Below are 23,241 nucleotides of genomic sequence, written 5' to 3' on the forward strand. Positions count from 1 at the left end.
TCAAGCTACAGGTCTGGCAGCAGGTAAAAGGAAATAGGAGCCAAACACACACATTAGGGGCCTGATTCACAAAATGGATTCAGTACTGTTTACATGCAGATCGCAAATGGTGGCAGTGTCATGTTTCACAGATAAACGTGAGGATCCCAGAGGACGCTCTCAGGATACTTTGGCTTATGTTGTGATTATGGCTAATCATGGATTCATGTCCATTCGTGCTTTCAGACAATGGAGCGGACACCCAGAGGTTGCACAGCCTGAGACATGAGGCCTGGAGCCAGAGACTGGCCACACTTTTAAACAGTGCAAAATACTGAAAGTGTAAATAAAAGCATGAAAGTATTTTGAAACAAATTTGCGGTAAAAGTAATTGTTTTTGGGTTTTTTTTAAAAATACATTACTTGTAGAGAATTATTCAAAACTACTCAGACTGGTAAGCAATACTATTTTTAAGAAAGTAAAGAAGAAATGTAGGTAAAGAATGTAAATAAGACAGATATATGAAATACAGAGAACTGTATGATTAGATTTTAGCTACTTAATGATTTTTGGATTGTACTGTGGGAACATTAAAGAGGGAAGTTAAGGAAAGTTTAAGAACAAGTCAATGTCAGCAAGGTTATTTACAATTCCTGGAAAATGTCGCCTCCTGGTGCTGAAACCGAGCACTGCACACACAGACAGAACACGCAGTCGCTGTAAAATGCAGTTTTACCAGATTACTCATTCATTTAATAGGCACAGGATGCAGTCAGCTTCAGGCCTGCAGTCTAACATCACTCATGTAATTTATGGAAATAAAAGCAGCTGTAACACAGGACGCGACACCAGAACAAGAGGCCGTTCGCATTCCAGCTGATGAAATAAAACACCAGAGGCGGTCCCGCTCAATAAAAATAATTTATTTACAGTGGCATGAATCATAAATTAACAAGTAGCATTGGCAAAAGCAACATTAGAGTCGAGAGCTTGCATAAAGTGGTGTGAACGTCTGGACTTTTGCATAATAACACACTCACACTCTGAATAAACTGTATGTACTGCACTGTGTCACCGCTGAGATATTTAATATGAACATCACAGCAGAGTGGTTTAAAAAAAAAATCTCTTGAACTGCAAACAGTGATCTCTGAACACCTGCACTCTCCTTCAGCTTTGACATATTGCTCTGAAATACCACTGTACTGTGGAAACACTTACATCCAACTGGTTTCACGTACAGTCCGACTGAGAGCTGATCACAAAGAAACTCAGCAGTAAGATTTTACAGTGGTTTCACCCCGGTGTGTGTAGCCTTGGGAAATATTCTAAAAAGGGGCAATAAGCACATTTTCTAAAACTCACAGCACAAAAGAAAAAAAGATCCATTTCTCTGCTCAGGCCCGATTAACACTTTACTTCAAACAAACAACAAACTTCAAACTCAACCCTGATCTGCACTCGATGCTTTAAACTGCTGCATAAATGTCTCAGCTACAGAGGCTCACCAAAGCAAATGAGAAAGAACTGTTTTACTATTCCAGTGTTTAGCCAGACATCTCAGATCAGCACCGGATGATTCATCTAATGACCTCTGACCCTGATGCAGTTTTATTGCAACGACATTGAAAAACTATTCAAATGAAGGATTTTAATTTATTGCCTGCCCCAGTGCTTTATGCAGGCCAGCAGAGCCGGAGAAAAATGAAAGCCACTGTGTGAGACAGTGGCACCGTCCAGTGATGGAGACAAACACAATCCTGGGACACGCAGACAAAATGGAAATAAACCGGAAACATAACTTATACAGCAGCGTGCTGCCACTCCAGGTGGTGAGCAAGGAACAAATGACTGTGTGTGCCATGTTGGATTTTACATTCACTGTTCATTGGTGGATTTTTTTCACATGCACTTCATCAGTGCAAGACCCATTTTTGTTTCATTCCACATAACTAAGGCTGGGTCTCAAAACTTTGTCCTCTTTTAGACTAATTCAGACATTTGTGTTTAGGCAACATAATTCTATGGCTACTACATTTAACATTTGAGATTTTCTATCTTCTTTTGTTAAATGTAAATTTGTAAAAAAAAAAAAAAAAAAAATCTAAATATGTCCAATATGGGATTTATATGGACTTAATGTTAGAAACTGGTGCTTTTTTTTAGCAGTAGTACAGTCCTGCATCAGGGCCAGATCAAACTGATGATGTTGCTGCAGTCTCTACTTGTCACAGGTCAGCAAAGGTAAAAAAAAAAAATACTTAATACCCCTTTATAAACCAAAAACACTGTGTTAGTGAGGGAAAATCTCCCTGTTGCATTGTGTACTTACAATGTGTAGCAACACAGTGTAACTATGAACAAAATAATTTGCATGATTAATAATGATAGGCTAACGCAGGTTGTACAGTGTCGTTTCTTGGGAGAAAATATAAAAATCCCGGTTGTCTCGTTATTACAGTATCATGGGGTAAAACATTCACTCAGCAGTGTGTGACACTGAGAATACACCTGTAAACCTCACAGTTACACACCAAACAGAGAACCACAGATCTAAGGCATTATGCTATGTCTTTAGCATCTTAAGGTACTTACATGGATTACAGTATTTTGCAATTAATAAAATATCCATCTATGAATTGAGAAAAATCTTCAGTATATATATATGTGTGTGTGTGAACTGTATCAGTCAAAATCAACAGAAAATAATTCACCTTCATCTAAAGCATTAGGAGTTACTGTACACGAGCGTTTACATCCACTCTTCACGCCCTCAACCTTTGCAGAGTTTGACATTCAGAACGTTTCCATGGCTTACAGTTTCTCTTGGAGCTTTTCTCCTAAAATCTTTGGGGGTTTTACAACCTGCAGCACACTGGTGGAGTATAATTTACTGCAGTGAAAGATGAAAGGAAGTGAAGGGCAAATGTGTTCAACGCAAAATCTAAAAAAAAAAAAAAAAAGTTTTTTTCAGTTTCACTTTGCAGTCAGTTTGCATCGTCACATTCGTCCTGTTCTGCAGAGAAACGCTGCCCCACATCTTTGTGCTTAACAGGTCTCTGGACCATCTGAAGCCAAGAGCGACTCAAGACATCCATTGTTGTTAGTTACAGTCACAGTTACAAGCTTACGTGACATAGCACCTAATGAATATAGAGAGCACCTTTCAAAAATGATTTGATGAAACTGTTCCCAAAATGCTAGAGGTCCAGTCTGTGAAAGTCCATATAACTCTGGGCTGTAAATATTCCGGGTCACCTGCTCCTCGTCGTTAAATAGAAAGGTTTCATTTAGCTCTGTTACTCTGTTTTCAGGGACCGGGTCAAAAACTCAGCGTCCCTCTGAGTCTGGTTTGAATTAGTAGTCATCACCAGCACATGGAGTACATACGCAGAGAATGTCTTGTCGTTCAAAGATCACAGCTTCATCCACAGAAAGAGCCAACACGACAAAAGCAAACACACTTTTGAATTGTCCTTCAGCATGACACAGAGCTTCAGCTAAACACCTGCAATGCAAGAGTGAGTCCTACAAGCCAGGACATCGCAACCATGAAGACTAATTTTAAAATGAGTCGCAGTAGCATGGAGTTTTATGAGTCATACACATAATGTTTAGAGGCCAAGCTGCTTTGGAGGCAGAAATACTCCCAGGGGTAAAATCTCAGTGGGCAGAGCAAACACACAAACCGTCTCTGGCCAAGAAAGTTTGGACTGAAAGTCAGTGAAACACGACGACAAACGCTGCTCACAAAAACGCCAACGTGCTGATGTTTAGCAGAGTTTGCCACAGTCGCCATCTTTGTTTAGGGTGTTAGCAAGCTAACATTTGCTAATGAGCACTAAACAGTACAGCTGCGACAGTTTTGCAGGTACTGGACAAACGTCTGGGGGAATCACAGTTACTAATGTCTGTACCACGTTTCATGGCAATCTATCTTATAGCTGACAAGATATTTCATTCTAAACCACAGTGGCTAACCAGCCGACCTGCCATTGTCTCACTGCTAGAACAGCTAAAAAGCCAGTGCTAATGGCAAGAGAGAGAAATATTATATATATATAAATTTTATAATATATTAAATATATATTAAATATTGTGTAGGCTTTGTTACTTAACCAAAAGCTTCAAGCTACTGATACTAGGTGAACAAGGTTAGCTTGTCATCCTAGCTGAACTTTCAAATTCAAAACAGCTATAGTGAAACAGCAGTAGGTAGATTATCTCTCGATGATGGTCACAGCAGCATGACAGGAGGAGCTGGTATTTAAACATGTGGTTTACACTTTTTAACCGTCGTTTGTCGTTGTCTTGTGGTTCTTTAGCTTCACCCACTGAGGTTTAATTCAAGCAATGAAATATTTCTACTCTCTGAAAAAGGTTTGTTGGACTAAAACTCCAAACTGCTGCTTCGCTATACCACTTAGGGGAAAATGGTATCATAAATCTAAGTATGTACACAATCTATACAGATTCACCTTCATTCAAAAAAGTCATTAAATAGGGGTACAGCTCCCCGGTAACTACAGCAGTTGAAATATATTAATTTCAAAATCGACATCAAAATGTACCATTCTGAGAGATTTACTTAAAGAAAGATATCCTTGATTTTTTTTTTTTTAAAGTCATACAAAGAATCTCTAAAATTTCTTCAAAACTATAAATACCTGTAAAATATTTTTCATAAACCTTCTTATTTGACATTTTCAGTCTGGCTCTGAAACAGAACCAATAAAAGAGAAAATCCAAAAGTTTCATTCATGCTTGACAACCATTCGCTTCTCCAGTGTCAATCTGCGACACACACGCACACACGCACAACACACACACCCAAATTTACTCTATCACAAATACACTGCTTCAGAGACTCGAGAGGACAACAGTTTAGGAACACATTCATCTTATCAGAGCACATACTAACAGCAAACACACCACGAGTGTCTATGTATCTGAACCTGGGACTAATAACTGGCAACTACACCTACTAAGCTGGAATAAATGTAAAATTCTGTATTAGATAAAGATATTGTTTTTTTTTTTTTTTCAATTAAACTCTGGCTCAGCAGCTAACAATAAAAATGCAAAGTTAAGGCTGCTAAAGATTGATCATTTTCCTCATCTGAATATACCGGCTCCTTTATGTCAAAATGCTACACCATTAAACTGGTGATAAAACAAACTATTCGACTAACATCTCAGGATGTGTGTCCCAGTGTATCTGTATACTGTGCAGTGAATTCTGAAACAGTGGCCACATCCTGTCTGTTTGCTGTATTAGTTTCATATCGCTGCTGTTTGCTTTCAGTGAGAACTCAGCACTTCCTCCATGTCTTTCATATTAAAAGCCTTCAAATAAGTTCAGGGGGCAAAATTCTTCCTTTCCTTCTTCATTAAAAAAAAAACTTACAGGAAGTGCTGAGTTTTATTAAGAGCAGCTTAAGAGCCGTCTGGATGAAAATAATTCTGTGGAAATGTTCAGTTTGTACTGTACTGGTAATTTTGTTTTTGAAGCAGCTTTAAATGGATTGTAGTTTTATGTGAGACTTTACAGATTGTGGTTTACAGATAAATATAACATGTACTGTTGAATTACCAAGAATTAAATCAGAAATCAGTCGCGGCAAAATATTTCTCTTTGTGATTCTTGTATCCTGTTGTTGTGTATTTGCTGTTAGGATGGTTCAGATGGAAGCTTCCCTACAATGTCAGACTTTTTTTTTTGCATAAAATGTTAAATCAGTGTGAACTGAGCCACACTGAAGTGAACGCAGTTCAGAAGGTTTAACATGTCCTGGTTGTCCTCTCTCTGACTGGTGCCTCTGAGTTGGCTGGTGTGAAAGAGGGAGCAGTGTTTCCATCACGTGTCCTCAACTCCTCGTTGCTTCGTCATGAGCTGAGTAGGTGCCTGTGTTTTTTTGCATGGATTCCTGCGTCACCTCGTCTCAACCGCAGCTGGGGTCAGCAAAAATTCTGCAAAATCAAGATCATGTTAACCATCAAAGAAAACACAAAAAAAGGCAGAAAATAACGAAGAGATAATCTAAAACGTTATTGTAATAACAGAAAGCACACCAGGGGTTTTTCAGGCTGCACCACATTAAATAAAGATGTTTTAAGACCTTTTTAATACCACACAGTATGTAAGTTAATACCTGTTGTACAGTCTTACTGACCAGGACAACAATATTTTACTTACAGAACTGGCGTCATCATCTTGAGTCAACATGTCAATTCCTGCCAGCTGCTCCAAGATCAAGCTGTTGTCACTCACCTGTAGCAGAAAAATAACAAGAAACATGAACATTGTGACTAAAAGTTTTGCATAAAATGTTAAATCAGTGAGAACTATTTTAGATTTATTTACATTTGTTGAAAAAACGCCACATGTGCAAAGTCTCTAAGTTGAGTCTTACAAAAAATTGTAACTGATTTAAACAAGTGTCTTTATTTGTGTTGTGTATAAAGAAAAAAATAGCATAAGAATTTTCAGCTGCCTCTGCCTTTAGTTTTAGGTTTAACTGAGACACAGAGGGTGAATCTAAAACGCCACAGTAACAAAATAAAAAATACTAAATTAAATACTGAAAATGAACATTAATCATGGCCTCCAATGATGCTTTGTATTGACATGAAACAGGAAATGGCAGGAAGTATCCAGGCTTTTCTGAGATTGTGCATCTCTCACCTGCTCAGTATTCATGGAGGTCATAGAGCTCATCTGTCCTGACATCTGGTTCATGTTGCCTCCATTGTTGGCCATGACATGGTTCATGTTGTTGCTGCCATTGTACATTCCTCCGTTGTGCTGTGTGGAGTAGTGGGACTGGGACTGCTGGGGGTAAACACTGAAAGAAGGCAACCATGAGTTAAACAGAACGTATTAAATTCTCAAATGAAGACTTAAATCATGGTGAAGAGAACCTGACGGTAGTTACTGAAAAACATGTTCACATGAGTGAGTTATTTATCTGTTTTTACCTGTTGCTGGTGGAGATGTTGGCAGGCTGGGGCCATCCGTTGTGGTCAGAGCTAGGCTGGTAGCCGGGGGGTCCTCCTGGATTCGGGCCCTGGGGTTGGGGTTGTGGTTGGCCCTGACTGTGCTGCAGCATGGGACTTTGACCCTGCCCCATCCTGGGGGACAACAGAGGGCTCTGAGGGGTTGTAGCCCCACATGGGAAGCCTGACACTGGATCCTGGTGTTGCTGCTGCTGGCTCATTCCTGGAGATTGAAGCAGATAAACAGGTTATAAGGTGAAAGGAAATGATCTTGCCTCTAAACTTGCCTCTGAACCAGAAAAAAATTAGTCCTGACATTTTAAAAAAAATCCTCAAAATCTTTGCTTTAACATGGTCAGGTGGACAGGTTCATTGGTAAATGTGGCCCTGCAGCTGGACCAAACAAACACTGCTGATTTGCACACAAAATAAATCCACACAAGAACTTAATCATGCAACATTCAACCGCACCAATCAACTTCAAAGAGGACTTGATTTCAACAGTCGGAACAGATATGATTAAGTTTGATCACCGCCACCACAAAGAGAAAGATTTTATCCTCCATGAAGCACACACAGACCACTGAGACGCCGCTGCTACGCTGCAATCATATACCTGAACTGCTGATATGGAAGGCACTGTGCAGTGATGGCGGACTCATTACCCCGCTGTACTGCCCGCCTACACTTCCCATCATGCCCTGGCTAGTCAGATGATGGCTGGGGGAGAGAGGGGAGGAGAAGGGGCTGGAGGAGCCGGGATGAGGAGGTGGAGGTGGAGGTGGAGAGGGCAGGCCAGTACCGTAGCTGGAGGCCGGGTAGGGGAACTGCTGTGGGTTGCCCTGCGGGAGACGCGGGTTGGTGCCACCAATGGGCATCGGCGTAGGAGCGGCCCCCCCACTGGGCATGTTAGGCGGCATGTTGATGCCCTGAGTCCGCATCATCATGGCACGCTGGTGGTGCAGGTGTTGTTGCTGCTGCTGCTGCTGTTGGCGTTGGCGTAGGTGGTTGCTGAGGTACTCACGCTGATGCTGGGCCAGCATCTGGGAGTTGAGGGTTCCCTGCAGGAGGAAACACAGAAAGGTGAAGCTCACGTAAAATGAAACAGGCTGTGAACAAGACAGCAAAAGGAGTAACCTACTAAAATGTTAAAAAAAAAAACAAACACTTCATCAATTAACAAACTAATTATGTAAATCAGCAAATCAATGAGTCAGGATGCTCATTAACGGAGAGAGAATTTCACCCTAACAAAGATACACACAGTACATATATACAGATGCACAGACTGACCTGGTTTGGTACATTAGACCTTAGAGGTAGATTTATATTGGACACTCCCGTCATCTGGTTCACCATCGGCTGACGGTTCTACATGGGGGATGGACAGAGCGCCTTATTAGTCTCCATGGAAATTTATGTCAGGCAGCAACAATCACTCAGGCATAAGAAGTACAGTTAGTTTAAAAATACCACCTTGACATGTTATTTCAGCTCATGAATGTTAGAAATGCCTACAGTTAGCTAAAATTTCATCTGACTGGTTGGTAAAGATGAAAGTAAAAATGTTAATTTTGTTGAGTTGAGCTATTTTTGTTGATATGGACAGTGTGTTTTCTCTCTACTCTCCACCAGGTGGCAGTCCAAACTTAAAATACTGTAGGAAGAGGACTGGTATATGTGGAGTAACCTACCAGCTGGGCCTGGAGTCTGTGCTGCAGCTGGAGTCTCAGATTGTTGGGCTGAGGAGGCACTACTGGACTCATCCCGGCTGGCCTCATCCCGGCTGCTCTGGGCCCCCCAGGCATCCTCATCATCGGGGGGTAACCGGCAGGTGGCATCCTTTGTGGCCCCATGTGGCCGCCCATAGAGGGGCCGTGGAACCCGCCATCGGGAGGAATGCCACCATAACCCGGCTGGCCACCGTAGTGTTGGCTGTACTGGGGAGGCTTCATACTGGCTGCTGGGTCTGAGGAGCTGAGGTACTGCTCTTGGTCTGACAGAGGACCCTGCACAGTGGGAAGATGGGATGTGAGTAAGTGAGTATCCCTGATTTTTTCCTTTGTTGTTCACAAGCTCAGTCTGAAGGACCTCACCTGTCCCGCCAGCGTGGGAATTCCCAGCATCTTATCAATCTCCTCTAGACCCTCATAGTCCTTTAGTACTGAGCACAGCTGGTTCAGCAGGGCTCCTTCATCTGGATGGCCCTCGGGACCCGTGCTGCAACACCCCATCCCCTCCTCCTGGGGGACGCCATACGGTGGCCTGAAAGACACCTTGGTGTTACTGGCGCTACAGGCCCATGGGTCTAAACGAAGCTCACATTTGAGCCCCACAACTGCTAATTTAAGATGAAACGAGTGCCACACCTGCTTTGGTTTCCATAGTGATCCATCATCATTCGGTCTGGCCATGGGGCAGTCTGATTGGGCGGAGCTTGTTGCTGAGGGTAGGCGGGGTTCGCCATGTCCATCTCTGAAGGAAAGAAGAACACATAGAATGTCAAAATCAGTTCAGACATTGATGAGAGTTGTGACTTTCTTTCTTTCTGCTATCTATCCATCCATCCATCCATCCATCTATCCATCCATCCATCCATCCATCCTCTCACCATTGCCCATCATCTGCATGTTGACCATAGCTCTGGACCCAGGCGGGCCTCTTGGGGGTAGCGCAGTGTTCATGTTGGGGACCATGCGACCAGGTCCAATCCCCTGGCCCATCATTGGTGCAGTGCCCCCTATGGGCCCCTGGGGACCCCAGCCTTGCTGCATGGAGCCCCGCATTGAACCATTTCTGAGCATGTCTAATTTGGGGAGAAGAATCAGTCCAATTTTGAGATGATTAGAGTCATTTTCTAAAATACAGAATCTTAAAAATGTTTCTTAGAAAAAGCAAAGCTGCACCATAATTATAATAATAATAATAATTTTTAGAAACGGTACTATTTCTTTTCCTGCCTTACCTGCATTGGCCATTGCAGCTTGATTGGCCATGCCTGCGTGGCTTCCCATCATGCCTTGCTGTTGTTGCTGCTGCAGTAAGGAGTAGGGCCCGTTGTTCCTGTGTTGAGGAAGGAAAGGCCTGGTGGCACTGGGTTTGGGGCCCATATTGCTGTCCAAAGACATGCTCCTGACTGGAGGAGGGCCTCGACCCAGTGGGCCCGGTCTGGCACCATTAAAACCTGCTGGGAGGAAGACAGGCTTTTCTTTTCTTGTTCATTATGTCCAGTTTGGTACATATACTAAGAGAAGTATGTGATGATGGTATCAGAAATCATCAAATTAACTTGGACACAGACATCCTGTCGCAGACTTACTTGCAGGGCCGACGGGAGGGAAGGGTCTGTGCTGGCTGGGGGGGCTGCTGCTGCTGCTGCTGCTGCTGTCGGTCATCTGCAGGATATCACTGATGATGGTCTGTTTGTCCACAGAGGAACCAGGCGGCAAAGAGGAAGAGGAGGACGAAGAGGAGGGAGGTCCTCTCGCCGGTGGCCGGCCCCCAAACAGCTGCTGCTGGCCGCCACTCTGCAGGTCCTCCAGCAAGTCCTCCAGCTCACTGGTCTGAGATCAGCAACAGCAAAAAACAATTTTAACTCCATGAAATGACAAATTTGAGCAGAAGATAAAATGTTCAAAAATGAGTTAAGTTTATAACGTTACATGAGTATCTAGCATGGCAAACTTATCCCTATAACTAAAAATTTTAAAGGACATTATCCTGGGACAGCATTTCATGTCGAATAAATCCAAACACACACTTCAAAACAAATTCCCAATGACATTTAAGGACTTTAAGGACAGGTTCTCAATAAAACAGATAAAATATTAAACCAAAACGTGAAAAGAAACTTTTTTTTAATATAATGAAACGTGAACTTGTTTATTTGCTTTTGATGGCAACTTTGAAAGAAACTGAAAACGCCCTCAGTGTTACAGTGTAATTTAACCCGCCACACACATACACACACCATTCACACACCCACACACACCCACACACACACCCACACACACACACACACACCACTCACAGGGACAGTTTCCTCCGGCCCTTTGGCTGATGAATAGAGGAGGAGCTAAAAATAAACTGCCGGCACTAATGAGGTCATGTGTGATGTACAATAAGACAGACAGTCACAGCTCTGTTTAGCCAGTGTGTGTACACACACAAATACACACACACACACACAGATACACACACACAGTGACCACAATATTGCCACACATCAAGGGCATCGTTTCAAATGGGGAAATGAGGGACATGCTCCCCCCGAAAACCTTTCACAGTCCAGTTTTTGTTGGATAGCTGAAGAATGTAGCTATCACTGGCTAACATTAGCCACAGAGCGTTAATTATTTTTCTTGTTTATGCAGCATATTACACATCAGCTGGCCACAGGACTGTAGTCACTTTCTTGGTCTTATTAGCGAACGTTAGTGGTGCACCATCGCAGCTAAGTCTTATATATGTGGAGACACAGTCCAATTTTATCCATCTCCCAGTTCACACCCTCAGCGAGGTGTTTTAAGTCTGACATATTTTACACAATCTAAATCCAATATACGTGAGTAAACATTGCTCACTTGCAGCAAAACATATTTTCACATACAGTTCCACAAATTATACACACATTGTCACATGGTTGCTTTCTCACGCGCAAAGCAAGCACTAGCACAAATGTACACACCATGAAATGTACGCACACAGTCTTATACAAACACACTCTCTGTAACCCGGATACACAACACACACACATGCCACACAGTCCTACACACTCACTAACTCTGTCTCGAGTTTTCTTTTTTAATTTTATTATTTATTCTCTTTTTCTATTTTAATTCTAATTTCTGATTTAAAGCACATCATCTTTCTGCCTCCTCCGGCTCTGGTACAGCTGGAACATCATCAGAACAGTCTAAACCTCCGTTCAAAAAAAAAAGCACCTTCCTGGCATCATCGACTGCAGCTCAACAAAGCTTCATCTTACTCCACAAAACACAGAATACCAGAACCTTCCATGGCGATAGCCTCTGAATGGCTTTCCTTCCCCTCCGGCAGCAGCCTCCACTGCTCCGGAGGCACAACTGTCGGTAGGAGGGTTCAGCTTCTGATCCCCTGCCCTTCTCCTTCTGTCTCTTCCTGGAAATAACTTCAGCTATGTCAGTGCACCTGCGCTTTCAATAAGCACAATGGCTAACTGGCTAAACTTTGCCGTGTTTTAACACTAACTTTTAGAAAGGAAGTGCTACGCACTGCTGAAACCGTTTGTGTGTTTGGGTTTACCACTCGCTTAAAAACGGACGCCAAAAAGTTAGGAGCAGAAACCGCTGTGGATAACTGTGATAGACTAACGCCTAACGCCTGGTGGCTGCCATTAGCTGGGACCCCAGATGTAGAGTAGACAGATGTGCAGATGGATGTGCACCAAGACCAGACAGGGTTTGACCCGTGTCTACCACCTTTAGGGAAAGTCCACTGACGTTTATTCACCCACTGACACAGACAACTGACGTGGGCTTGACCGCTGTCACTCAGTCGGTCTAAATGGGGTCTGAGTTACCTTTTTTCTCACTCCCCCGCTGACTCCCACATACGCTTAAGCTTTTAAACAGCACTCCTGCTCCTTTGCCAGAGAATCTTGTGTTTCAGGGTGTGTAGCAACTCCTGACAGGCTGCCATCAGCTGCCTAAAGAGGAACTGAGCCCACATCTGACAGAACCAGTCACCAAGTGCCAGCTCAGCAGCTACTGGGCTTCTCACTTGAAGGTGTTTATAGGAGCTGTTGGATACATCCATATGTCAGTTTGTTAAGTGGACAGATTCCTTAATTATTTCTATGTACTCCAAAGATAGAGTTACCAGTCTCAGATAGTACCGGAACAATTTTTATGCCGCTTCGATGACCCATGCCAGAATGTTTCCGGGGCAGGTTTACAGCCACTCTAGTGCCATGGCTAGAGACAACTATTAAAACAAACTGATTATTAAAATTTCTAGCAAATAATTTTCTTTCAGCCCACTGACTGCACTGACAGTGAATATAACTGTAAATGACACTGACCTGGTCCGGCATGTTGAAACCCACTTCCTGTTTTTCTGTCTTAACGTTGGACAGCTTCGGCCCATCGCCAGGTTCCATTTTAATGGCTTTATCCAGGATGCCGTTATCATCCCTGTCCAACAGATAGCGTAGCAACGCATTGTCCTTCTTTTTGGGGCTCCCCGGCTCCTGTTTTGCGCAGAGTTCGCCCAGGGCGGCCATGTTATCCCCTGTGGCTGACTCAGGGCCAACAGGGTCTTTTCCGGTAGCCTCAGCTGTCAGCTTGGCCAGTTCCACGGGTGAGGAGCTGTTCTGCAGCAACCTGTGGAGAATTTTGTGTTTCTCCTTTAACGAGGTGGAGTAGTTATTATGCCCAGTCCCGCCTACGCCCCCAACCCTGCCCAGCTGGTCCTTACAGTTCTGGTCGTCCCCGAGGGGCCCCGGTGGTGAGCCAGGATCAGAGGGTTCTAACTTGGTGGTGAGGAGCTGGAGGAGCTTCGTGTGCCCTTTGGTGTTAAGAAGGCGGTTTGGGGTGTCACCTAGCTCACCTAGGCCTCCGTTACCTCCAAAGCCGTCAGGGTCACCGTCTTTCCCTTCCCCCTGCTCACCTTCCTGGTTTTGGGATGAGTCTTGCTGCTCCCCAAAAGTTCCAAATAAGTCAGCCTCTAGGCTGGGATGGTTCTTGACAAGCTGGCCACCAGTGCTGCTGTGAAGAGGACTCTGAAGGCCAACCGGCTTCCTGTCAGGTGACTCTGCGTGTTGCCCCTCAGCGAGTCCCTGGGTAACCCTGTGGCCCTGGCTGAGGGCTTGCAGTGCACTAAGGGAGTTGAACCCTTGGCTGTTTCCTGTGCTACTGCAAACTGACGCCGGCGAGTGGAGGCCAGCTACAGGAGAAAAAGAGCCAGGGGGATGCTGAGGGAGATGAGGGCTACTACAGCTGCTAGCCGCCATGCTGGGACTCTGGTGATGATGGGGCGACAACATGGTGCCCTGGGCCCCTGAAGAGATGCTGGGGCTTCCCTGGGCTGAAGGGCTGCCCAGCTTGAGCGCATGGCTGTTTCCCTGGGGCGTGGGTGCCCGACCCGATACAGTCCCAAAACCACGTCCCGGGGTGCTGGAGGCTGACGTGGAGTGGTGGGTGTTGCTGGTGACGTTGGCGTCAGGGGAAGGGGAGGGTCCACTCACACTGGTTGGGGTCATTGGCTTGACCATGCCCTGCCCACCAGGTGCATCTGCTGTCATGCCACCCATGTTTTCCCTGGTAGAAAAAAAAGAAAACAGTATATATAAGATGGTGAGGTGAGGAGAGGAAACTTTGAAACCTTGGTTGAGATTTTTGTTTTGTTGTTTGTTTTTTGGTGTAACAAATGATATAAACCTGAAAGTTTGAGAACAGTGGCACCAGTTATTTAAAAAGCACGACGGTGATATTCTAGTCTGTAAATTTTAGAAAATGTCTACTAAAAGTAGTGGAACAGCATTTTGGAGTCAGTAAGAAGTACACCATTGAGAGGTTAAGTAACAGCCTTTCTTTCAGCTTCAATTAGTCATGTCATAAAGTAAAACAGACAGCAGCTCTCAAACAGTGTACACAACTGAGAAAACAAAGTTGTAACGAAGCCTAAAGCTGTAACAGAGAGAGAGAGAGAGAGCGCTTTCAACACGGACCGGCTTCAGCACCACACCAAACACACAAAGCTCTCATTGTGCTGAATACTGGAGCGATAAATTTGAATGTGAAACTTGTGGAAGTAAAAAGGCCAAGTTCTCGCCATTGATCCCCGAATGCTCTGGGTAACAGTCCTGGCATTGTTTTGTGACTGCCGTCCAATTCCTGACTCTGAACGGTCATGCCAACGCCTGGATGCTGGTTGAGTCGCAGTCGCTCCCAGTAGTGGGAGGGAGGGAGGGAGGGAGGTGCTGTAGACTGAACAGGCTGGTAGTGATTGTGTCAGTTTTGGTCTATACATATGGCAGCAGGTCTGAATAACAGCCTCTTTGTTCTTAATCCACACACTGCTGTGCCCCCCCGGGGTGTGAGAGAGAACATGTGATAGACACACAGATTGGCAAGATAAAAACTGGAGAGATGTGCCACAAATCATGTCTGTGTTATGTTATTATTATGTAATTAAAGTGCTTATGTTTTAAAATCATAGTTTTCTACAATGACTGAAAAGTTAATTTTGAGGGGTTAGTTTTGAGAAAAAACATAATTTTAAAGAATAATTAAAATTATAATTTAATCCACCATATTCAGAGAGTTGAAGACAGAGTGGATGGTACCTCTGCAGAATGTGCAGGGATATGTAGAGCTGTGGTTCATTTGTGGCTTGAGATCGGACCAGCTTGCTCTTGGTGTGAGCTGAGACGATGGTGCCGTCCGCCAGGGAGAATCTGTACATGGGGCTGAGCGCATGGCCATTCCTCAACACTGGAGAGACAACAACAGACAAAAAGTCAGGATTTCTAATAAAAATCTATCCGACTATTTCTTTTATTATGGCACAATATCTGTAAATAAATTAAATGAAAAAACAAACATTGCTGATAATAAAAATATGATTTCAGGTAGATTATTCCTGATATTCCACTGATTCCCAAAAGATATTCTTCAGTACCAAATGTCCAGCAGCTCCACATGAACCTGCTTAGTGGCCAACAGCCCAATTTAGATGAACTGGTCCACTTGGTAAAAAAAACACAGCAGCAACCAAGCAATTTGGGGAATTTGACAAAGCTACAATCAGCGTGCTGCTAAAGCCTCCATTAGGTTTCGTTAGTCACCGTCTTGCTGGTGTTTCTTGGCGAAGGACATCTCCCCTTCATTCTGCAGGTGGAACCTCTGAATGCAGCGCCGAACCAGGTCCTCCCAGCCCGGCTTCATGGACGCCCGCAGTAGACTGGTGTCCAGTGATGTGATCTTACCTGGGCAGGCAGAGGATCGCACTGATGTTAGCAGTTATGTTTTAGATGTTGTGGAGCAGTAGGGTAATTACTGAATGGTGTAACTGCCCCTTTCTCTACTAGCTTTGCACACACTTTAAAAATTGAACTTGAAGTCATAATGATAAACAGATTTTAAAATGGTTAGGTTTTCAAACAACCTACAACATAGTGATCATATATGATGTGGACAACACCAGCAAATTAGTACACTGATCACATGACAGCAACAGCCCCTGTAGTTTAATATACCTTGAAGGTCCTGCCGCGTGGTGAAGCTCTCGTACGCGGGCATCACGGGTCTCTCTTTGACGGGGACTCTTCTTGCCACGCAGATGAGACAAGACTGGAAATCTGCATGTTGGAAAATAATATGGGTTCAAATCATCCTTCCCTAACACATCCTACGCCTGCATGCAATACATTCTTACATACTGTTATTTCCACTCCATTTGTAGGTTAACAGCTCACTTTCCCTCTCTTGAGTGGCCTTGTTCTGGCTCCCCACCTGTTACAGCTTCAGTGCTGCTCTCATTAAAAACGCAAAGCAACTGGTTTGACTTATTTCCATGGCTGACTATCTGTGCCTTCATATGGGTCATGTATAAAGAGAATATTAGAAACACCTCTAAATATAATGTAGTCCAGTCCGATCTGTACCTATGACTTCGATGCTAAAATCTTATATTTCATTAACACCACCTGAACACTACTGCAGCTTCAAACATCTTGTTTCAAGACTGAGAGTCTGAGTCAAAGCCTCCACATAAAAATCACCCGAAACCTCAGTCTCAATCTGCAGCCCTCAGTCTGTCCACCAGACATCCTCCTCCTGTCAGGGGAGAGACTGGCACAATATCTGGTTGTCAGACATCTAAAATTAGAGTGCCAGAAAGATTCTTTTCCCTCGTGTGCATGTGTGTGTGATGAGATGAGATGGGAAGATGACAAAGTGCCACACACTAATTAGTCTCTCCCCATGGACGGGAGGAAAAGCAGAGAGGAGTGGTGATGAAAGGAGGACAGGACACAAGAGGCTAGAAGATGGGCGATGACGGGAAAGTGACAGAAAGTCAAGAAAGAGATGGAAATAGTGAGAAAGAGGAAAACGACAGTGAAAAAATACATGTAGGAGTGGAAGTGAAACACGAAGAAGATGGAGAAACAAACAGAGACATGACAATAGCAGGAATAAATCAAGAGGCAGATTAAGAGATAAAAACAAGGAGGGCAAAATGGAAGCAACAAAAAAGACATAGATGTATAGAAGAATAGTGTAAGTTAAAGACAATACCTTCCCCCTCTTCTTTGATAGATTTGGGTTCAGACACAGCAAAACACTGCATGGTCTCGTACTTCTGCTGCGGCGCATCCTGCGGGTCAGAGGTCGGCCGAGCTTCACCATCGGCATGAGGGTTGACCAACATACGACAGTTAAAGGTGTGGCTGTTCCTGTTGGATGAATCGCTGCTCCGATGATTGACTGGGAGAAATACACAAATCCCAGGACAGGACATTAGAAGTAGAGTTCTCATGTTGAACAGAGAGGAGGAATATAATCACTGCAGCACCAAACTGTCATATCCTGTGTTTCCATAAGAAGAGACAAAAATGGTTCACTTTCAGGCAGCTGATAAATGTGAAACGTGTCGCTAGTAGATTCTACGGTTGAACACTATATGATAAACATGACATATACATAATCCTTAGCAGAACTTTTTTTTCCCTTCAAGCTCACATAGGTCTGGAGAAACAGGAAATCCTTGTACAGATCTTCTGTATGTTTGAAAGGTTAAAGTCTCAGAGACAGCACCTCTCCGTCTGGGATCTTATTGGTCTGTAATATAAGTGCAGCCCATTGTGTTCGTTCAGTCTGAACTTGTACACTAAAGTTCTGTCAATTCTCCAGAGCTCTGTGAGTTTGAGAGAACAGAAGCTGTAGAGCAAGACTGAGATAATATTAACATTATGTGCTAAATAAACCTACTGGTCTGACAGTTCGCTGACGCTTAGTTCAGTTTAACTAAGTTAACTCGTCTCAAGCTTAAACTTAAGAGCAGTTTGGAACACAGAAAAGACTTTCACAGCAGTGTTTAATAAAAAAAACTGTTTCCAAATGTCTCTTTCATATAGTAAGTGCACGTTTTTAAATAAAACCAAGAATTCTCTTGCACTGCTGCGAAAGGTGAGGGCCTCCAGTCTGGTGGCCAGCCATCTGAAATCGATCCTCCTTCAGACCGTGTTCCAGATAACTTTCTGGAGTTCTTACCCAGGCTCTTGGGCAGGAGGTTCTTGATGAACTCGGCATGATCTCCAACGTGCAGCACGCTGTAGACGCTGGTGTTCATCAGTTCCTCCTGCTGGTAGCGCAAATACTGACTGACATTCTCCGAGACAAACACTATGTTGCCCTCCATGTTGACCACGAAGAAGAAGCCATCCAGGGCCTGAGGGGTGAGGAGGAAGTGGGAGGGCAGAGGAGGTGAGAGAAAGAGATGCAGGGAAAGCATGAAGAGGAGGAAAATGGAGGCAGAAAAGAAAGAGGACATTCTTTCAAACATTTAAATTATTTTTCATATGCATCTTTAGGGACAGGATGAACGCTGGAGGCAGCGCAGTAAAAGAGGCTGACCATTTTTGTATTTTTGCTCTTTGATTTTTTCCAAATTGGCAAGAGACTGCGAAACAAACAGTGAAACGATGACTGATCTTTTGTCACATTACATCTCAGCAAAATGGCAAAAAATCTCATGGATCAGGGTTAAAAACTGGCTGCAACCAAACCCTCCAACAAAGGACAACCGGACTACAACTGTCAACAAAATAAAGTGCATGGAGAAATCGACGATATGATCACTATGTAAAATAACAACAGATACGTGCCTATGAGATTTAACCATTACATATGTCACTATCTCACTTTTTCCTGCACAAGTATAAGGCTGCCAAAGTCAACCCATTCATTTTGCCTGAAAATGTCTTTGAAATGTTTTTGTAGTGTGCTTTCATAATTGTGGGTGTTGGCCTCTCTGGCTATGTGTATGTGTGTGTGTGTCTATGTGTGTGTGTGTGTGTGCATTCTTTCATTCCTGTCAACTCAGCATTTTCCACCTATATGTACAGACTGTGATTTGTCCTTTAGCCTGCCACATGTCTACACAAGCCTCCTACTGTAGGTTAGCCTGCTTATTATCCTAATGTTGGTGTAGAATAAAATAGAACAGATTAGAAATAGTCTTGGCAAGAATGATGTTTATCTTTCAGACTCCAAGCAGGCACCTCAGCCACTGTTAGGGCTGATGAAAGCTATATATATCCTGTGTGTGTGTGTGTGTGGTCAGGCTCCTCCTCTCCTGTTCTAATCTGGCTTTTCAGTAAGGTATTTATACCTCATTGGGTGCCATGTTATACGTCACCACACACCCGTACACACACACACACACACACACACAGGATGACGCCATTGCTGCTAGCCAGGGAAGCTCTTATCTCTCTGCGTCACTGTAGAGTGCATCGCCACTTAAAGTCAGAAAAGACGCTCTAATTGTGTTTCACACAGCAACATACATGAAATGCTTGCATTGTTAATTGTACTGCTGCTGTAATGGAGGCACTCAGAGCATGCGAGGAGCTCCCACAATCGTTCTCATATTACAGAAAATTAAGGCGCACCGTTTCATTTTGTTCATTCATGCTGTTATTTAACGAAAACTGTTCGCATGTTGTTCCCGTCTGTTGTTTAAATGTGACACAAACTGCTTTATCAACCACGGGTCACTGGTGTCAACAGAAATACCCGTTTGAATAATCGTTCTGTTTAGTGTCACCATCACTTCAGCCTTTAAACTCCAGCACTGAGGCTGACCAACGTTTGGTTCAACCCACCTCCAGCATCATTGGCCCCAGAGCGTCTTTATCAATGACGCCCTGTCCTGTGGAGGAGACGTCGGCCTTCTGCACCTCCTCTGCATCAGCCACTGGAGCTTTGTCTGTAAAAGAGTACAGAAAACAACCGAGATGTGATAAAGCAGTAGTCCCCTGAAAATCACTCCTGAAATCCTTTATGTATCAGTTTAGCTATTTATGGTTTAACTACATGAAATGAAACCCACAGGTCAGACAAAAACAGAAACCTTCACAATGTCTTTTAAGGAATTTAGTGAACGCATGACTCACTGATGATGTGGTGAAAGGCCATGTCAGAAGTTCATGTTGAACATCAAAGGAAGTAAATGACTATATGTTTATCACACAAAGTGTGTTTGTTTTCCTGGAAAATGAAGCTTGTGTTGCAGTTCAGCCTTTTAGCAAGCATTTTCTTTTCCTAGAAAACACTGACTGTTGTTTTTTATCATGATGTCACCTTCAGGCAAACACACACCCACTCACACACTTTGTGTTTTCATGTACGCGAGCATCTCTCGCTGATTATATCCACTGGCTAGTCCCTCACTTACCCTAACTTAACCTTATTCTAACGTAAACCAAAGTCTTCCACCAGCGTGATGATGAGCTGTTAGGGTTTGAGTATCTGGGATGTGATAGAGAGCAGATATCACCAAGATAATATGTGGTACATTACACACATGTGGAGTCATATTAGAGGCCTCTGCTCTCCTCCCTGGCTGTACCACTGAACTGAACTTAAGCCTCCCATGGCCCCATTAGGCCACATAGCTCACATTCCTGTTGTGGGACCAGAGCTGTACAGAGTCATCAGCCCTTAAAAACTCTGTCACTTCAGAGCCTGCAGAGGCTGTCGTGTAGGTTGAAGGATCATAAAGCCACAGTATGTGCTTTTTTTTTTTTTAATTAATAATTATGATTAACTGTATTTCATATGATCTGTCTGTGTTTAGGTTTAGAACCTAAATCTCCCGTTTGAGTCGAACAGACCTGAGTGATTTTTGTGCCCTTTTCTGCGGACGTGTCTTATGGAAATCATATCCAAAACAAAATCTGGGGAAAGCAGGAAGAAATGTGGAAGAGCAGAAATGTGATGAACATCCACATCCGTCTGTGTAAAGCTTCGCCCTGTGAAATTTGGTGCTTCAAAACAGGCTGAACAAAATCTGATCGACTATTGATATCAAGTGAAGGGCATCTGTTTTCTAAATATGCTTAATGAATGTGTAAATTCAAAACACTTTTGTACTCCGACTTTCTGTTTTTAGCTTCTGATCAAACACAAACATTCAGTCGAAGCACAGGGGAGACTGCGAGCTCACAGAAATCGCACAGTAAGCACAGACACACAAACACACTCATCTTCTATTCTATAATTTAAACCTGCAGTTTCTGTTAATGTGACGTGTGGAACGACCACGCAAAGACACACCGCGCCACCAGAATTTGTTTGACCACCACATATACACAACCACAACACTATTACGTGTGTGTGTGTGTTCTTTTATACTCTTAGACTTTATTTATAATAAATGAATAAATATTGTGTCAGATCTACCTCACTAGTCAAATGCTATGGCAGCTGGACAACAGTTTGTTTCTGAAGTTGAGCAGACAGCTGTGTGACACTGTGTGTGTGTGTGTGTGTGACTGTGTGACACTGTGTGTGTGTGTGTGTGCGTGTTTGCTTATTCAGCTGTTGTTTTCAGACACAAACAGTGCTACAACATGTGGACGCCGACTGGCTGACCGTAGGAACAAAAAGAGGAGAGGGAGGAGGAGAAAATGGGTGATGAGAGAGTGCAGAGAGGGGAGAAAGAGAGAGGGGAGACACATGGAAAGGAAGAAAAAAGAAAAAGGTAAAAGGAAAAGGAAAGGGTAGGAAATTAAAGAAAATTAAATGAAAAAGATCGTTTGAAAGCTCATTTGTGGAAGGATGAGAGAGATAAGAAAGGTAAAGAAGAAGGTAGAGACAAGAAAAAGGAGGAAAGGTGAGGAGGAAAGAAAGGTGAAGGGAAGGAGAGACCGAGCAGCTCTGCTCACTTTCCTCTGCAGACTTACATCATGTTGTTCAGTGTTACATAACAGCTCTGTCTTAGTCTGTCTGTACACCAGCATCACACACATTATCATTACAGAGTCTGTGTGAACACTCACACACTTCAGTTCCCCGGCAGGTGGGAACAGGTGGGCACTGATACAGGTTGGACACAGATTTAGACCTATCTATCTATTTATTTATTTTTTTCAGTCTGTATTTACAGTGGAAAAACTATAACCTGTGAGGAGCCCCCCCCCCCCAAAAAAAGTTTCCTCCCATATCATCTCATTTGTTCCTCAGCTGATGTAACTGCAGCGCTCAGCTTGACACAGACATAAGGTTATTTACGAGCCCTCACTTCCTACAAGCACATTTCCCTCTGCACTTTTTCCAGAAAAGAAATAAATGTTTAATGTTAACAGCTTCTTTCTTTAGAAGCTTAACTTCTCTCAGTTCATTTTGTGTCTGCAGTATCTTTGACCCGGGTGAGTTAGAGACAACACAGACGGTCACTGATTTTATGTTCCAATCCAGCTGTGGTTACAGTTGCAGTAACAACAGTATCAAGAAAAAACCTCAAACAAATGGAACTAAATGAGAAAAGCTTCAGAGTTCAAATTAGCTGCTCCGCACACACGCTGTGAAGGCTGGTGAATAGGAAATAAATCAAAAACTTTGGAATTCAAAACTCTTTCTGTTTACGGATAAATTTGTCCATCAGTCCCCAAAGAAAAGGTCAGGAAGAAGAAGTATGCATAGTACTGTGACTCTGGCTTGCCAAGCATAAGCAGCAAGCACAATCATTTACATTCAGTTATTATTATGACGTAGGGTGTAAACAAGAGTAGACCCTCACCCTGCTCCTTGATCTGTCTGATCTGCTTCACCGTCTCTTTGAGGATGGCACATTTGTCCGGCTTGACGTTCAGGTCGTCCATGTCGTTGATGTTGGCAAAGATCAGCTCTGCCAGCTCCTCGATGTATTTGTTCTCCTGCTCCCGGTTCCTCCTCTCAGTGCTCCTCTTAGGGCTGGAGGACAGAGGGGGTATTGGGGTGGGGGGTTGGGGGGCAAAGACATCATCAGAATTTACACCAAACAGAACAAAATGCACACAGAATGAGAAAGAGAATCATAAAAGTTCATCTTCAAATGTATAAAATCCAAAGTTAGTGGTTGAATGAAGACGTTTTGCTGTTTTCCTTGTTTGTGCAGTTGTTATTTTGTCTCTTGGGAAACACTGAGTCATCCTCTCTGTCACAGCAAGTCAACATCCTCTCACCTCAGCACATCGTCACTCCAACCTTCATACACCCTCCCGGACAAACGAAAGC

At 43.5% G+C, this 23,241-nt stretch overlaps 1 protein-coding gene across 3 annotated transcripts in view; it reads right to left on the bottom strand.

The window, feature by feature from the left end:
• Positions 1–888: 888 nt before the first annotated feature.
• LOC121192878 (nuclear receptor coactivator 2-like) overlaps positions 889–23,241 on the bottom strand; it is a 32,049-nt gene continuing 9,696 nt past the window's right edge. Inside the window, exons 3-22 of one of the 3 annotated variants that reach the window (XM_041054826.1) lie at positions 22,766–22,938; positions 19,848–19,951; positions 18,232–18,409; positions 17,257–17,445; positions 16,215–16,316; positions 15,804–15,944; positions 15,303–15,450; positions 13,038–14,274; positions 10,296–10,539; positions 9,942–10,160; positions 9,588–9,782; positions 9,346–9,451; positions 9,073–9,241; positions 8,671–8,985; positions 8,270–8,347; positions 7,593–8,037; positions 6,959–7,199; positions 6,666–6,825; positions 6,177–6,251; positions 889–5,950 (exon numbers count right to left, since the gene is read on the bottom strand). In XM_041054826.1, the coding sequence (XP_040910760.1) occupies positions 5,939–5,950; positions 6,177–6,251; positions 6,666–6,825; positions 6,959–7,199; positions 7,593–8,037; positions 8,270–8,347; positions 8,671–8,985; positions 9,073–9,241; positions 9,346–9,451; positions 9,588–9,782; positions 9,942–10,160; positions 10,296–10,539; positions 13,038–14,274; positions 15,303–15,450; positions 15,804–15,944; positions 16,215–16,316; positions 17,257–17,445; positions 18,232–18,409; positions 19,848–19,951; positions 22,766–22,938 (4,531 nt within the window). In that variant the 3' untranslated portion in view covers positions 889–5,938. Of the gene's footprint in view, positions 5,951–6,176; positions 6,252–6,665; positions 6,826–6,958; positions 7,200–7,592; positions 8,038–8,269; positions 8,348–8,670; positions 8,986–9,072; positions 9,242–9,345; positions 9,452–9,587; positions 9,783–9,941; positions 10,164–10,295; positions 10,540–13,037; positions 14,275–15,302; positions 15,451–15,803; positions 15,945–16,214; positions 16,317–17,256; positions 17,446–18,231; positions 18,410–19,847; positions 19,952–22,765; positions 22,939–23,241 lie in introns of all 3 variants that reach the window. The other 2 variants (XM_041054827.1, XM_041054825.1) reach the window with 2 other exon arrangements.

Source organism: Toxotes jaculatrix, chromosome 14, assembly GCF_017976425.1.
Source record: "Toxotes jaculatrix isolate fToxJac2 chromosome 14, fToxJac2.pri, whole genome shotgun sequence".
Taxonomy (NCBI): Eukaryota; Metazoa; Chordata; class Actinopteri; family Toxotidae; genus Toxotes; species Toxotes jaculatrix.